Source organism: Salmo salar, unplaced genomic scaffold (assembly GCF_905237065.1).
Source record: "Salmo salar unplaced genomic scaffold, Ssal_v3.1, whole genome shotgun sequence".
NCBI classification, from domain to species: Eukaryota; Metazoa; Chordata; class Actinopteri; order Salmoniformes; family Salmonidae; genus Salmo; species Salmo salar.
Window position 1 is genome coordinate 15699 of NW_025548445.1, and position 18147 is coordinate 33845.

Genomic DNA, 18147 nt, shown 5'->3' on the forward strand with positions numbered 1-18147 from the left:
CTACCCTTCCTGGGGTCCACATGAAATATAAAACATGATACAGAACATTAATAGACAAGAAAGGACAGAACTAAAAAAAGGCACAGGTAGCCTACATATCAATACATAGACACAAACTATCCAGGTCAAATAGGGGAGAGGCGTTGTGCTGTGAGGTGTTGCTTTATCTGTTTTCTGAAACCAGGTTTGCTGTTTATTTGAGCAATATGAGATGGAAGGAAGTTCCATGCAATAAGGGCTCTATATAATACTGTACGCTTTCTTGAATTTGTTCTGGATTTGGGGACTGTGGGGGGAGGGGGGACCTGGTGGTATGTCTGGTGGGGTAAAGTGTGTACGTCAGAGCTGTGTGTAAGTTGACTATGTAAACCATTTGGGATTTTCAACAGAATGTTTCTTATAAAAAGAAGTGATGCAGTTAGTCTCTCCTCAACTCTTATCCAAGAAAGACTGGCATAGTATTTATATCAGCCCTCTGATTACAATGAAGAGCAAAACGTGCCGCTCTGTTCTGGACCAGCTGCAGCTTAACTAGGTCTTTCCTTGCAGCACTGGACCACACGACTGGACAATAATCAAGATTAGACAAAACTAGAGTCTGCAGGACTTGCTTTGTGTCAAAAAAGCAGAGCATCTCTTTACTATGAACAGACCTCTCCCAAGACCTCTCCCCATTGAATCTATATGTTTTGACCATGACAGTTTACAATCTAAGGTAACGCCAAGTCATTTAGTCTCCTCAACTTGTTCAACAGCCACACCATTTATTACCAGATTCAGCTGAGGTCTAGAACTTAAGGAATGATTTGTACCAAATACAATGCTCTTAGTTTTAGAGATGTTCAGGACCAGTTTATTACTGGCCACCCATTTCAAAACAGACTGCAACTCTTTAAGGGTTTCAGTGACTTCATTAGCTGTGGTTGCTGATGCGTATATGGTTGAATCATCAGCATAAATGGACACACATGCTTTGTTTAATGCCAGTGGCAGGTCATTGGTAAAATTAGAAAAGAGTAGAGGACCTAGAGAGCTGCCCTGCGGTACACCACACTTTACATGTTTGACATTAGAGAAGCTTCCATTAAAGAAAACCCTTTGAGTTCTATCTGATAACTCTGAATCCACTATATGGCAGAGGTTGAAAAGCCATAACACACACTTTACGTTTTTCACAACGACAGGTCATGGTCAATAATATCAAAGGCTGCACTGAAATCTAACAGTACAGCTCCCACAATCTTCTTATCAATTTCTTTCAACCAATCACCAGTCATTTGTGTCAGTGCAGTACATGTTGAGTGCCCTTCTCTATAAGCATGCTGAAAGTCTGTTGTTAATTTGTTTACAGAGAAATAGCATTGTATTTGGTCAAACACCATTTTTTTGCTAAGAGCTGGCAGCAAGCTGATAGGTCTGCTGTTAGAACCAGTAAAGGCTGCTTTACCTCTCTTGACTTCCCTCCAGGCCTGAGAACTAGTGATGCACCGATATGACATTTTTTTGGGGCCGATATCCGATGTTTTCCTTGCCAAAAAGATACAAATAGTGTTATTTGACGTGTCAAGTAAGCTTGTTGACCAACCTATTGAACTGGGTAAGTCAGTTAAGAACAAATTCTTATTTACAATGACAGCCTAGGAATACTGGCCTTTTTTTTAACCTTGTCAGCTCGGGGATTTCGATCTAACAACCTTTCAGTTACTGGCCCAACGCTCTAACCACGAGGCTACCTGCTGGTTACTGGCCCAACGCTCTAACCACGAGGCTACCTGCTGGTTACTGGCCCAACGCTCTAACCACTAGGCTACCTGATGGTTACTGGCCCAACGATCTAACCACTAGGTTACCTGCTGGTTACTGGCCCAACGCTCTAACCACTAGGCTACCTGCTGGTTACTGGCCCAACGCTCTAACCACTAGGCTACCTGCTGGTTACTGGCCCAACGCTCTAACCACTAGGCTACCTGCTGGTTACTGGCCCAACGCTCTAACCACTAGGCTACCTGCTGGTTACTGGCCCAACGCTCTAACCACTAGGCTACCTGCTGGTTACTGGCCCAACGCTCTAACCACTAGGCTACCTGCTGGTTACTGGCCCAACGCTCTAACCACTAGGCTACCTGCTGGTTACTGGCCCAACGCTCTAACCACTAGGCTACCTGCTGGTTACTGGCCCAACGCTCTAACCACTAGGCTACCTGCTGGTTACTGGCCCAACGCTCTAACCACTAGGCTACCTGCCGCCCATAATTGAATGCGTTCATACATTTTTTACATGGTGTAATCAATGTGAAATAACCATCACTCATATTTCATGTCACAACGATTCATCGATACGTCTGCTATGATGCTGGTAAAGTTGTCTCGCGCACCTACAGTGCTGGTCATAAAGAAAAAAAGCTAGCTAGCTCATGGATACAAACAATGTTCTTCCCCAAAAACATAGCAAAACGACGATCTGTTTCAGTAGCTATAGTTAGCTAGTTGACTATCTAGCTAGGTGTCTTCATCTAAAATAAACCTAATTTATAAGACAGTTCTTATTTGATTAATGGTGGTCGGACCCATCTATGTGAAGCTAGCCACAATACGGATTAGCCACAATACGGATTAGCCACAATACGGATTAGCCACAATACGGATTAGCCACAGTAGTGGACTTTGCTGTTAGCCTTCAGAATAAAAGGATGTCATTGACAGTGATGCAAATGAATAAAAATAGTCGAATTATGCCATCCTTTAATAGAGCATGCTAAACGAGGTTGGAATGTTATATAAAATCAACAAAAGACAATAATTTGACAAATCTGTTGAAATCATAATGGATGTATTATACTTTAGAATTGCATTGAGGGCATACTTATTACACTGTACAGCCTTACCTATGGGTTATTCCACTGTACAGCCTTACCTATGGGTTATTCCACTGTACAGCCTTACCTATGGGTTATTCCACTGTACAGCCTTACCTATGGGTTATTTCACTGTACAGCCTTACCTATGGGTTATTTCACTGTACAGCCTTACCTATGGGTTATTCCACTGTACAGCCTTACCTATGGGTTATTCCACTGTACAGCCTTACCTATGGGTTATTTCCCTGTACAGCCTTACCTATGGATTATTTCCCTGTACAGCCTTACCTATGGGTTATTCCACTGTACAGCCTTACCTATGGGTTATTTCACTGTACAGCCTTACCTATGGATTATTTCCCTGACCAGCCTTACCTATGGGTTATGGATCAATAACATGGGGTATCAGTCTACTCAGTGACACCCAGAGAACATTAGCATCGTAGCTCTTATTGCGGGACTCTGAAACAACCGTGAATTGAGCCACATTTATTGAACACTATTCCCGAGGAAAAACAATACTGTGTGGATGTTTTGGAGTCTGAAAACTCTGAGGAGGACGTTGGGGAAAGAATTATCTTAGGTATTGAGTAGACTGATACCCCATTTCATTGATCCCCAATCCTTAGGTAAAACTGTACAGTGCAATATGAATATCAATACACACAATAGGCTGACTGGGGAGGTGATTTCACAGAGTCACAGTCCCGCGATAAGAGCTACAACGCTAATATTTGTGTAAACTCTCCCCAGTTGTGTTCTGTGGGTCATCGAGTAGACTGACACCCCATTTCATTGCTTCACATTCCAACCTTGTTTAACATTATCTAGTCTAAATATGACATGATTCCACCAATTGTAACCTTCTGCATCACTTTCAAAGAGGTACTTTTTATTTAGAAGGCAAACCGCAAATTCCACAATTGTGCCGAATCCTTATTGTGGCTAGCTTCACAACACATGTCCGGTCCAGCATCACTAGTCAGGTGAAGCTAGCTGGTTACTTATAACGTTAGCTTTGGGCAACAGGGTTAAGTAAGTTTAATGAACTGAAGTTCAATTTCAATAGGCGAACAACAAGTGGCTTCCTAGATAATACTGACTCACAAGGATTCCTAAATCATTGCTAAGAATAGTGAAAAATGACTGCAGTTTGTACTGGTCATTGTTTTCAGGCTGGTTGTGTCGGTGCTAGCTAGGTACCAAGCTAAAGCTAGCTAGCTAAGCTACCCCAGAATTTGCGGTTGAACAAATAATGCTTTATTACCAACTCGGTATTGTAAACACATAGTTTGTGGCCAGTGTTTGCTTGTTAGCTGACTTTTTTTGTACAGCTTTGACAGTGATACTGATAGTAGTTGTGACACTTGGCTTACAGATTCAGAACACACACCATTCTCTAATAGAACTGTGCAATTTGACGTGTCAAATTAAAAGCTTATTTAAAACGTCAAATAGTGTTATTTGACGTGTATCTTTTTTTGACACGTTCACTGTTCGTTGTTGCCATTTTCTATCTAAGTTTGCCCACTTTGCCAATGAAGTAACTATTAAAATAATTAGCAACATCAAATGGTTTTTGTGATGAATAAGCCATCTGATTCGATGCCCAGTGATGTACTGGGCCGTACGCTCTACCCTCTGTTGCGCCTTATGGTCAGATGCCGAGTTATTGCCATACCAGGTGGTGATGCAACCGGTCAGGATGCTCTCGATGGTGGAGATGTATAACTTTTTGAGGATCTGGGGACCCATGCCAAATCTTTTGACGTGCCCTCTTCACAACTGTCTCGGTGTGTTTGGACCATGATAGTTTATTGGTGATGTGGACACCAAGGAACTTGAAACTCTCAACCGCTGAACTACAGCCCCATCAATGTGAATGGGGCCTGTTCGGCCCACCTTTTCCTATAGTCCATGATCAGCTCCTTTGTCTTGCTCACATTGAGGGAGAGGTTGTTGTCCTGGCACCACACTGCCAAGTCTCTGACCTCCTCCCTATAGGCTGTCTCATCGTTGTCAGTGATCAGGCCAACCACTGTTGTGTCGTCAGCAAACTTAATGATGGTGTTGGAGTCGTGCTTGTCCACGCAGTCGTGGGTGAACAGGGAGTACAGGAGGGGACTGAGCACGCACCCCTGGGGAGCTCCAGTGTTGAGGATCAGCGTGGCAGATGTGTTGTTACCTACCCTTACCACCTGGGGGCGGCCCGTCAGGAAGTCCAGGATCCAGTTTCAGAGGGAGGTGTTTAGTCCCAGGGTCCTTAGCTTTGTGATGAGCTTTGAGGGCACTATGGTGTTGAACGCTGAGCTGTAGTCAATGAATAGCATTCTCACATAGGTGTTCCTTTTGTCCAGGTGGGAAAGGGCAGTGTGGAGTGCGATTGAGATTACGTCATCTGTGGATCTGTTGGGGCGGTATGCGGTTTGGAGTGGGTCTAGGGTTTCTGGCATGAGGACTTTTCTCCAAAAAGTACGATCTTTGTCCCGTTGTGAAGTTGCAAACTGTAGTCTGGCTTTTTTATGGCGGTTTTGGAGCAGTGGCTTCTTCCTTGCTGAGCGGCCTTTCAGGTTATGTCGATATAGGACTTGTTTTACTGTGGATATAGATACTTTTGTACCTGTTTCCTCCAGCATCTTCATAAGGTCCTTTGCTGTTGTTCTGGGATTGATTTGCACTTTTCACACCAAAGTACGTTCATCTCTAGGAGACAGAACGCGTCTCCTTCCTGAGCGGTGTGACGGCTGCGTGGTCCCATGGTGTTTATACTTGCGTACTATTGTTTGTACAGATGAACGTGGTACCTTCAGGCATTTGGAAATTGTTCACAAGGATGAACCAGACTTTTGCAACAGTTTTATTTATCGGCTTTTCATTTACTTTTTTGGTCCGAAAGCCGGCAATTGCCAGCTAACGGAAAAGCTGCAGCCAATTGGCTATGCAGCCAGACTTATTTGCCATTCCTTTTGCCCCTCAACCATAACACATTTTTATGGATTTAAGTTTTTATAGTAATTTTCTTAATGTGTGCATGTTTATTAGTAACTGGAATAAGCAATTTCTTAAATGCTATAATTGCAGTGTCTGGTTGTGTCCCATTGTACACCACAGACCAGGAAATATTATGTACATCTTCAACATAGGAATCAAAACCTATTGTTTGACCTCTTGTCCACTATATTAGGCCCAGCCTTTGGAACTTTGGTTTACCTAGACATGGCTACGATATTATAATCATTCACATCCTATGGATATGAATGATGCTTTAGAGCAGATTTCTGCAGCATTAGTAAAAGATGTGATCAATAGATGTGGATGATTTCATTCCTGTGCTGTTTGTAACTACCCTGGTAGGTTGACTGATAACCTGAACCAGGTTGCAGGTACTGGTTACATTTTGAAGCTTTTTCTTGAGTGGACACCTTAATGAAAGCCAGTCAATATAGGTCACCCAGAAAATATGCCCCTCTAATGATATCATATACATTATCAAGCATTTCACACACATGATCCATATTCACTTGGTGGTCTAAAGCAACTTCCCACCAGAATAGGCTTTAGGTGAAGCAGGAGAACCTGTAGACATTTTTACCAAAACAGCATTTAACATGAGATCCTCTAAGCTTTACAGGAATATGACTCTGAATATAAACAGCAACACCTCCCCCATTGGCATTCCTGTCTTTTCTGTAGATGTTGTAACCATGTATTGCTATCGTGAAGGGTGTTATCTAAGTGTGTTTCAGAGATAGTCACTATATGCATGTTATCTGTTACTGGCAGGTTATTGATTTCTTGAGCCTTGTTTCTTAGGCTACAGTGCCTTCAGAATGTATTTACTCTGCTTGACTTTTTCCACATTTTGTTGTTACAAAGTGGGATTTAAATTGATTTTCATAGTTGATAAAAAAATGACAATCTACACAACACATTCTGTAATGTCAAAGTGGAAGAAAAAATTCTAACATTTGTTAAGAATGAATGAAAAATAAAACCTGTGTGTGTGTGTATACTGTATCTTGATTAGATAAGTATTCAACCCTCTGAGACAATACAGGTTAGAATCACCTTTGGCCACGATTTACAGCTGTGAGTCTTTCTGGGTAGAGCTTTCCACGCCAGGATTGTGTAACATTTGCCAATTATTCTTTTCAAAATTCTTCCAAGCTCTGTCAAATTGATTGTCTAGCAATGATCAACAATCATGTTGAGTTCTCGCCATAGATTTTCAAGCAGATTTAAGTCAGAACTGTAACTCTGTCACTCAGGAGCATTCACGCTTCTTCGTATGCAACTCCAGTGGAGATTTGGCGTTGTGTTTTAGGTTATTGTCCTGCTGAATTGTAGAGAAGGTAGGTGGTCGTGGTTTCCCCAGCAAGTTGTGAAGCGCTACGATTTGCTTTCTTAGGGTAGAAAGCTCAGTCTGATCGATAGTCCTCCGCAAGTAGGCCGTTGTTGCATTGAAAATCCGGTTGGTCCACAGTGTCCCGGAAAATAGCATAGGAAACACAACTCCTACAACGCAGGAAGCATTCGCCTCCATGAGAAGAGGCAGTCCCAAATCGGGAAAATCCAAGCAGCTATCTTTTTATTTATTTTTATTTAACCAGGTAGGCCAGTTGAGAACAAGTTCTCATTTACAACTGCGACCTGGCCAAGATAAAGCAAAGCAGTGCGACAAAAAAAACATTTTCGTTAGCTTGATGGCTAGCAGCTCTTTGAAAGTGGCAGCTCTAGCCTTTAGCGCAGTGCGGACTTTGCCTGTAATCCATGGCTTCTGGTTGGGAAATGTACGTATGGTCACTGTGGGCATGACGTCATCGATGCACTTCTTAATGAAGCCGGTGACTGATGTGGTAAACTGCTCAATGATATCGAATGAATCCTGGAACATGGAATCCAGTCTTTGCTAGCGTAGCTTAGCATCCACTTCATCAGAACACCTCTGTATTGAGCGCATCACAAATACTTCCTGTTTGAGTTTTTTGCTTCTAAGCAAGAATCATGAGGATAGAGTTATGGTCAGATTTGCCAAGTAGAGGGTGAGGGAGAGCTTTGTATGTGTGGACTAAAGGTGATCTAGAGTTGTGTTTTTTTAAAGTTTTTTTCGCCTCTAGTTGCACAGGTGACATAATCACCAGCCACTATGGGTGCCGCCACAGGATGTGCATTTTCTTGTTTGCGTGCTATGAATATGGAACCAAATACTACACTTTTTACTGCTTTAATACACATACTGTGTGAATTTGTCCCAATACTTTTGGTTCCCTAAAATTGTGGGGGGGGCGGGCTGTGTACAAAAAGTGATTTAATTTCTAAACGGTTCACCTGACATGGATGAAAATAATCTCAAATTAAAACTGACAGTCTGCACTTTAACCTTTAATTTCAAATCTAAAGTGCTGGAGTACAGAGCCAAAACAAGAATTAAAATTGTCACTGTCCCAATACTGTTGGAGCTCATTGTCTCTTCTCTGTTCTCTCCCTCCCTGCCTGTCTAGTTCTGATTGTCAGATGGTAAGTGTCTTTCTGCGTGTGGTGCTGTAGCCTGTAGCTCATCAGTAGATAAATAGCAGAGATGTAATTGCCGCAATCTTATGTTCTAGTGCGTTTTTATACTCTTATCAATGTTTTAAAGCAGTCTAATTCAGTGTTTTTGTGTGTGTTTGTGTTGTTGAATATTATACAACGGGTGGTTTTGATCCTGAATGCTGATTGGTTAAAACTGCATTCCAGTCGGTGTCTATTCCACAAGTTACCACCGGCTAAATCTATGACGTTGAAATGCCTATTTACTCTGTTCCATCTGACTGCGCAATCCACTGTCTCGTCAGCCCAGCCAGGCAATTTATAAACTTGATCTCCACTATAAAAAACATCTAGACATGATCTTTTAGTCTAACATTTAGTTTTCAACAGCGGAGATTTGTATAAACCTTGCTGTCTGTCTCGCCGACGTATCCCACTTGTGACATGTTTAAATGGGCTCCCGAGTGGCACAGCGGTCTAAGGCACCGCATCTCAGTGCTAGAGGCGTCACTACAGACCCTGGTTCGATTCCAGGCTGTATCACAACCGGCTGTGATTGGGAGTCCCATAGGGCAGCGCACAACTGACCCAGCGTCGTCCAAGTTTGGCCCGGGTAGGCCGTCATTGTAAATAAGAATTTCTTCTTAACTGACTTGCCCAGTTAAATTAAATGTTAAATAAAAAAAAAAAGTAAGATTTGCAACATTGTTTCAATATTCAAAGTTTATCTCCAGATGTCTGTGTCGGGATGAGACAGAGAGGCAGGCAGTGTTTCCCAGCCAGTCGAAATCATGAATCGGCTGTCATCATTTTTATGCATACAGTTAATTCGGAAAGTATTCAGACCCCTTCCCTTTTTCCACATTTTGTTACGGTACAGCCTTATACTAAAATTGATTACATTTTTTTCCCTCATCAATACCCAATAATGACAAAGCGAGCACAGTTTTTTTTTTGTAATTTATAAAAATTTTAAAAAAAGATACCTTATTTACATCAGTATTCAGATCCTTTGCTCTGAGACTCGAAATTGAGCTCAGGTGCTTCCTGTTTCCATTGATCATCCTTGAGATGTTTCTACAACTTGATTGGAGTCCACCTGTGGTAGATTCAATTGATTGGACATGATTTGTAAAGGCACACACCTGTCTATACAAAGGTCCCACAGTGCATATCAGAGCAAAAACCAAGCCATGAGGTCGAAGGAATTGTCCGTAGAGCTCAGAGACAGGATTGTGTCGAGGCACAGATCTGGGAAAAGGTACCAAAACATTTCTGCAGCATTGAAGGTCCCCAAGAACACAGTGGCCTCCATACTTTAAAAGGTTCCATTTTTTTTAATGATTTTTTAAAATGTTTTATTTAACTAGGCAAGCCAAACCCGGATGACGCTAGGCCAATTGTGCGCCGCCCTATGGGACTCCCAATGACGGCCAGATATGATACAGCCTGGATCCGAACCAGGGACTGTAGTGACGTCTCTTGCACTGAGATGGCAGTGCCTTAGACTGCTGCGCCACTCAGGAGTTCTAATTCCCCAATCCCATTTTTAAATGGAAGAAGTTTGGAACCACCAAGACTTAAGAGCTGGCCAACCGGACCAAACTGAGCAATCTGGGGAGAAGGGCCTTGGTCAGGGAGGTGACCAAGAACCCGATGGTCTCTCTGACAGAGCTCCAGAGTTCCTCTGTGGAGATGGGAGAACCTTCCAGAAGGAAAACCATCTCTGCAGCATTCCACCAATCGGGCCTTTATGGTAGAGTGGCCAGACGGAAGCCACTCCTCAGTAAAAGGCACATGACAGCCCGCTTGGAGTTTGCCAAAAGGCACCTAAAGGACTCTCAGACCATGAGAAACAAGATTCTCTGCTCTGATGTAACCTTGATTGAAGTCTTTGGCCTGTATGCCAAGGGTCACGTCTGGAGGAGACATGGCACCATCCCTACAGTGAAGCATGGTGGTGGCAGCATCATGCTGTGGGGATATTTTTCAGGGACTGGGAGACTAGTCAGGATCAAGGCATAGATGAATGGAGCAAAGTACCGAGATGTCTTTGATGAAAACCTGCTCCAGAGATCTCAGGACCTCAGACTGGGGCGAAGGTTCACCTTCCAACAGGACAACGACCCTAAGCACACAGCCAAGACAATGCAGGAGTAGCTTTGGGACAAGTTTCTGAACGTCCTTGAGTGTCCCGGACTTGAACCCAATCCTACATCTCTGGAGAGACCTGAAAATAGCTGTGTGGCAACGCTCCCCATCCAACCTGACGGAGCTTGAGAGGATCTGCAGAGAAGAATGGGAGAAACTCCCCAAATACAGGTGTGCCAAGGTTGTAGCGTCATACCCAAGAAGACTCAAGGCTGGAATCGCTGGCAAAGGTGCTTCAATAAAGTACTGAGTAAAGGGTCTGAATACTTATGGAAATGTCATATTTCAGGATTTTTTTTGTTTCTAGATTTGCAAAAATGTCTACAAACCTGTTTTTGCTTTGTCGTTATGGGGTATTAGTCAAGCATAAGGCTGTAACGTAACAAATTGTGGAAAAAGTCAAGAGGTCTCAATACTTTCCAAATGCACTGTATATACAAAGAAATGTAAATTGAAAAAAGGCCAAACAAAATGAAGTGCAGCTAGTTTACAGCCTTTCCAGCTTCAGTTTCAACTGATTGTGTTCAGCTGTGTTGTTGGCTAGCTCCTCTGAACAACAGTGTTCTGACGAGAGAGCACATTTTCTATGCCAGGTGAAATCACTCCTCATTAGCTCATTGTTACGGATGTATCCAAATAAAATATCACTAGGAAACAACTTGCAAATGCAGATACTTTGCTGTTATTCTGGCTGCACTTTTTGACGCGACTGTAAGTTAACCTTATTTGGCTCGCTAGCAGGCAAGGGATTAGAACGTTGCCAGTATGGCAATGGAACATTTTAGAACGAACGACTGGGTCGCGTCCATAGATACAGAACAAAAAGACTGACCGACTGGGTCTCGTCCATAGATACAGAACAAAAACAACTGGGTCGCGTCCATGGCAACCGAGCCGATAGAACAAACGACCAGCCGGCTTGTGGAAGGATGAAATAGTATGAATAAATTAATCAAAATAACTTTTGTAATGAATATATGTAAATTATTTTAATATGTTGTTATCCCGTTGTATAAATGTGATAATGCCCCACACCCGTGCCAATATATCCTCCAAACACCGTCTTCTCGGGCATTATCAGATAACTGTTTGTTCTCAGAGTTGTCCTAATGCTGTGTGTAGACGGGCTGAGTGGCCCTCCCTGTCCAATGAATGCTGTGTTGTATAATAGCCTGTACATGTTATGTGTGGGTGCTATCCATCGCTATGGTGCTATCCATCGCCATGGTGCTATCCATCGCCATGGTGCTTTCCATCGCCATGGTGCTATCCATCGCCATGGTGCTATCCATCGCCATGGTGCTATCCATCGCCATGGTGCTTTCCATCGCCATGGTGCTTTCCATCGCCATGGTGCTTTCCATCGCCATGGTGCTTTCCATCGCCATGGTGCTTTCCATAGCGATGAGTTGCGCATTGTTACACAATTAGGGAGGAGCACGCCGACGCGGTAGGGAGCTCGATTTGACCTCTGCATGCCTCCGGTAGGGAGCTCGATTTGACCTCTGCATGCCTCCGGTAGGGAGCTCGATTTGACCTCTGGAGGCTCCGTAATTGCGTCACACCCTCCGAACCACATTTTCCGATTTAAGCAGGGATTGTTTTTAAGAAATGCGAACTGTACAATTTTTAGCTAGCTGGACAAAAACCCAGCAACAACGCATCAATTGGCTTTTAGTGTGAAACTGGGACTTTAACTATTGCTACCTCAGCCCTGCTAAATATGCTTTGATGAAAATGTCCTGTTTCTGTGTGCAGTAGGTTGACTGCATCCCATTCTTATTTGCTGTAGTGTAATCTATAGTATTACATTCCATGTGAGTGAGTGGGGCTCGAACCGGGTCGAGCCCGAACCGGGTCGAGCCCAACCCGGGCTCGAACCAGGGACCCTCTGCACACATCAACAACTGACACCCCACGAGCGTCGTTACCCATCGCGCACACAAAGCCGCGGCCCTTGCAACGCAAGGGGAAACCCTACTTCAAGTCTCAGAGCGAGTGACGTCACTGATTGAAACGCTATTAGCGCGCACCACCGCTAACTAACTAGCCATTTCACATCGGTTACACCACCGCTAACTAACTAGCCATTTCACATCGGTTACACCACCGCTAACTAGCTAGCCATTTCACATCGGTTACACCACCGCTAACTAGCTAGCCATTTCACATCGGTTACACCACCGCTAACTAGCGAGCCATTTCACATCGGTTACACCACCGCTAACTAGCTAGCCATTTCACATCGGTTACACCACCGCTAACTAGCGAGCCATTTCACATCGGTTACACCACCGCTAACTAGCTAGCCATTTCACATCGGTTACACCACCGCTAACTAGCGAGCCATTTCACATCGGTTACACCACCGCTAACTAGCTAGCCATTTCACATCGGTTACGCCACCGCTAACTAGCTAGCCATTTCACATCGGTTACGCCACCGCTAACTAGCTAGCCATTTCACATCGGTTACGCCACCGCTAACTAGCTAGCCATTTCACATCGGTTACGCCACCGCTAACTAGCTAGCCATTTCACATCGGTTACGCCACCGCTAACTAGCTAGCCATTTCACATCGGTTACGCCACCGCTAACTAGCTAGCCATTTCACATCGGTTACGCCACCGCTAACTAGCTAGCCATTTCACATCGGTTACGCCACCGCTAACTAGCTAGCCATTTCACATCGGTTACGCCACCGCTAACTAGCTAGCCATTTCACATCGGTTACGCCACCGCTAACTAGCTAGCCATTTCACATCGGTTACGCCGCCGCTAACTAGCTAGCCATTTCACATCGGTTACGCTAGCTCCCCGGCACATAGACTATTGCAGCATAGATACTGGAGACTTGACTGTGACTGTGGTCTCCTTCGGTCTGTCCCTCAGGGTGGCACGGTGATCGGCAGTGCTCGCTGTAAGGTCTTCACCACGCGGGACGGGCGCCTGGCAGCAGCCTTTAACCTGGTGAAGAGAGGCATCGCCAATCTGTGTGTGTGTGGAGGAGACGGCAGCCTCACCGGAGCTAACATCTTCAGGAGCGAGTGGAGTGGACTGCTGGCTGAATTGGTTCAGAAAGGTACACACACACACAGAGACACAAACACTCTCTTAATAAAATACTTATTCTGTAATGAATACATTATGCTTTATAGATCTTTAACTTTTCTGAGTCATTTCACCATATTTTGGGTTAGGATATGGCACACAGTATCCAGTGTGTCAGCTTGTGTGTGTGTGTGTCTCTGTGTGTGTCTGTGTTTCTCTCTCTGTGTGTGTGTGTGTGTGCGCCCCGCAGGCCGGATCACAGACACCCTAGCAAAGCAGCATGATCACCTGAACATCGTAGGATTGGTTGGATCAATAGACAACGACTTCTGTGGGACAGATATGACCATCGGGGCCGACTCCGCCCTGCATCGCATCATGGAGATAGTGGACGCCATCACTACCACCGCACAGAGGTACGACACAGTTTAATCAGTTTACATGTTTGTCTTTAACAGACGCTCTTGTCCAGAGAGACTTTACAACAACACAGGTCTAGGACTATACATCCTATACAACAACACAGGACTATACATCCTGTACAACAACACAGGACTATACATCCTGTACAACAACACAGGACTATACATCCTGTACAACAACACAGGACTATACATCCTGTACAACAACACAGGACTATACATCCTGTACAACAACACAGGACTATACATCCTGTACAACAACACAGGACTATACATCCTGTACAACAACACAGGACTATACATCCTGTACAACAACACAGGACTATACATCCTGTACAACAACACAGGTCTAGGACTATACATCCTTATTGGACATGATTTGGAAAGGCACACACCTGTCTATATAAGGTCCCACAGTTGACAATACATGTCAGAGCAAAAACCAAGCCATGAGGTCAAAGGAATTGTCCGTAGAGCCCCGAGACAGGATTGTATCGAGGCACAGATCTGGTAAAGCGTACCAAAACATTTCTGTAGCGTTGATAGTAAAGTGACGAGACAATCAGGAGAGATAATAAACAGAGTAGCAGCAGCGCGTGTGTGAGAAGTATAAATTAAATTCAATGACAACATTAATGCGGTTTGTACTAAATTTCTTTTTAAATCAGTTCTGAGTAAAGAGTTTATTTTACAGCCACCAGCGTGCATTTGTCCTCGAGGTCATGGGACGCCACTGTGGGTAAGTTCTGCATGTTAATGTTGTGTTATTTTAGGGTTAATGTTATGAATGACCTCTGTAACCTCTCTAAAACAGGCTATTCCATTAGATGAACGTTCTCCCTCAACAGGTATCTAGCGTTGGTGTCCGCGCTGGCCTCCGGAGCAGACTGGCTCTTCATCCCAGAGGCTCCACCAGTAGACGGATGGGAAGACCACATGTGTGCCCGTCTGGAGCATGTGAGACTGGGGCTGGGACTACTACTATATCCTGTTCTATTTCATTCTATACTGTTGTATTCTATCCTGTTCTATTTCATTCTATACTGTTCTATCCTGTTCTGTTCTATCCTGTTCTGTTCTATCCTGTTCTATCCGATCCTGTTCTATCCTGTTCTATTTCATTCTATCCTGTTCTATTTCATTCTATCCTGTCCTGTTCTATCCTGTTCTGTTCTATTTCATTCTATACTGTTCTATCCTGTTGTATTTCATTCTATACTGTTCTATCCTGTTGTATTCTATCCTGTTCTATTTCATTCTATACTGTTCTATCCTGTTCTGTTCTATTCTGTCCTGTTCTATCCTGTTCTATTCTATCCTGTTCTATTTCATTCTATACTGTTCTGTCCTGTTCTGTCCTGTTCTATCCTGTTCTATCCTGTTCTGTCCTGTTCTATTATTTCCTGTTCTATCCTATCCTGTTCTGTCCCATTCTATCCTGTTCTGTCCTGTTCTATCCTGTTCTGTCCTGTTCTGTCCTGTTCTGTCCTGTCCTGTTCTATCCTGTTCTGTCCTGTTCTATCCTGTTCTATTCTGTTCTGTCCTGTTCTATCCTGTTCTGTCCTGTTCTGTCCTGTTCTGTCCTGTCCTGTCCTGTTCTATCCTGTTCTGTCCTGTTCTATCCTGTTCTGTCCTGTTCTATTATTTCCTGTTCTATCCTATCCTGTTCTGTCCTGTTCTATCCTGTTCTGTCCTGTTCTATCCTGTTCTGTCCTGTTCTGTCCTGTTCTGTCCTGTTCTGTCCTGTTCTGTCCTGTTCTGTCCTGTTCTGTCCTGTTCTGTTCTGTTCTGTCCTGTTCTGTTCTATCCTGTTCTGTCCTGTTCTATCCTGTTCTGTCCTGTTCTGTCCTGTCCTGTTCTATCCTGTTCTGTCCTGTTCTATCCTGTTCTATCCTGTTCTGTTCTGTCCTGTTCTGTCCTGTTCTGTCCTGTTCTGTCCTGTCCTGTTCTGTCCTGTTCTGTCCTGTTCTATCCTGTTCTGTCCTGTTCTATCCTATCCTGTTCTGTCCTGTTCTGTCCTGTTCTGTCCTGTTCTATCCTGTTCTGTCCTGTTCTATTATTTCCTGTTCTATCCTATCCTGTTCTGTCCTGTTCTATCCTGTTCTGTCCTGTTCTATCCTGTTCTGTCCTGTTCTATCCTGTTCTGTCCTGTTCTGTCCTGTTCTGTCCTGTTCTGTCCTGTTCTGTCCTGTTCTGTCCTGTTCTGTCCTGTTCTATCCTGTTCTGTCCTGTTCTATCCTGTTCTGTCCTGTTCTGTTCTGTCCTTTCTGTTCTGTCCTGTTCTATCCTGTTCTATCCTGTCCTGTTCTATCCTGTTCTATCCTGTCCTGTTCTATCCTGTTCTGTCCTGTTCTATCCTGTTCTGTCCTGTTGTATCCTGTTGTATCCTGTTCTGTCCTGTTCTATCCTGTTCTGTCCTGTTCTATCCTGTCCTATTCTATCCTGTTCTATACTGCAACAATTTCTAAGATTTTACTGAGTTACTGTTCATATCAGGAAATCGGTCAATTGAAATAAATTCATTAGGCCCTTATCTATGGATTTCACATGACTGTGCAGGGGCACAGCCATTGGTGGGCCTGGGAGGGCAATGGCCCACCCACTGGGGAGACGGGCCCAGCCAATCAGAATGTTTTTTTTTTTTCCCACAAAAGGGCTATATTACAGACTGAAATACTCCTCCTCAAAATGTCTTGGATTTTCTTTTTCAGATCATGAAACATGGGACCAACACTTTTTACATCAATCAAATTTCAATCAAATGTATTTATACATCCCTTTTAAAATCATGTCACAAAGTGCTATACAGAATTCCAGCCTAAAACAGCAAGCAATGCAGATGTAGAAGCACGGCGGCTAGGAAAAACTCCCTGGAAAGGCAGGAACCTAGGAAGAAACCTAGAGATGAAGCAGGCTCTGAGGGGTGGCCAGTCCTCACATTGGTTCAAGTCAGGATTCTAGCAGCCGTGTTTAGCACTAACTGAAGTTTATTTAGTGCTTTATCCGGGTAACCGGAAAGTAGAGCATTGCAGTAGTCTAACCTAGAAGTGACAAAAGCATGGATAAGCTTTTCTGCATCATTTTGTTTTTACAGAAAGGTTCTGGTTTTTGCAATGTTACGAAGATGGAAAAAGCTGTCCTTGTAATATTCTTGATATGTTAGTCAAAAAAGAGATCAGGGTCCAGATTTTTTTGGGGCTTCACCACTTCTTCATCGAAATGTACAGCTGTGTATCATCCGCATAGGAGTGACGTTGTGTTTCCGAATGACATCACAAAGAGGTAGAAAATATATAGTGAAAACAATAGTGGTCCTAAAACGGAAACATGAGGAACACCGAAACATACCATTTGATTTTTCAGAAGACAAACCATTCACCGCAGAGACCAACTAATATCTTTCTGACTGTTGCGATCTAAACCAGGCCAGAACTTGTCGCTGTACACCAGTTAGGTTTTCCACTCTTTCCAAAAGAATGTGGTGATTTGATGGTGTCAAAAGCAGCACTATGGGGCCTCCCGAGTGGTGCAGCGGTATAAGTCACTGCATCTCAGTGCTTGAGGCGTCACTACAGACCCGGGTTCGATCCCAGGCTGTGTCCCAGCTGGCCGCCACTGGGAGACCCACGAGGCAGCGCACAATTGGCCCAGCATCGTCTGGGTTAGGGGAGGGTTTAGCCCGTCGCGCTCTAGCGACTCCTTGTGGCGGGCTGAGCGCGTTCACGCCGACTTCGGTCGCCAGCTGTACGGCGTTTCCTCCGACACGTTGGTGCGGCTAGCATTCGGTTTAAGCGAGCACTGTGTCAAGAAGCAGTGTGGTTTGGCAGGGTCGTGTTTCGGAGGACGCATGAGTCTTGACCTTCGCCTCTCTCTCTCGAGTCCGTATGGGAGTTGCAGCGATGGGACAAGACTGCAACTACCAATACCACAAAAAAGGGGTAAAAAAGGTAACAGAAAACAAAGCAGCAGGGTCAGGGAGGTCAGATAGAAAGTCTTGGCCATTAAACCCTAATTTACCACCTTCACGAGTGCAGTCTCAGTACTACATGTTGCATTTATAGTTTTGTTCGGTGTATATTCTATCCTTTTTTGTTATACGGGGCATTCGGAAATGATACAGACCCCTTGACTTTTTT

At 44.0% G+C, this 18147-nt stretch overlaps 1 protein-coding gene across 1 annotated transcript in view; it reads left to right on the forward strand.

Annotated features, from left to right (window-relative positions):
- LOC106582566 (ATP-dependent 6-phosphofructokinase, liver type) overlaps positions 1-18147 on the forward strand; it is a 57715-nt gene that overhangs the window by 9371 nt on the left and 30197 nt on the right. The window contains 4 exon segments of the mRNA XM_045712385.1: positions 13431-13620; positions 13840-14005; positions 14706-14750; positions 14860-14968. Coding sequence (XP_045568341.1) covers positions 13431-13620; positions 13840-14005; positions 14706-14750; positions 14860-14968 — 510 coding nt within the window.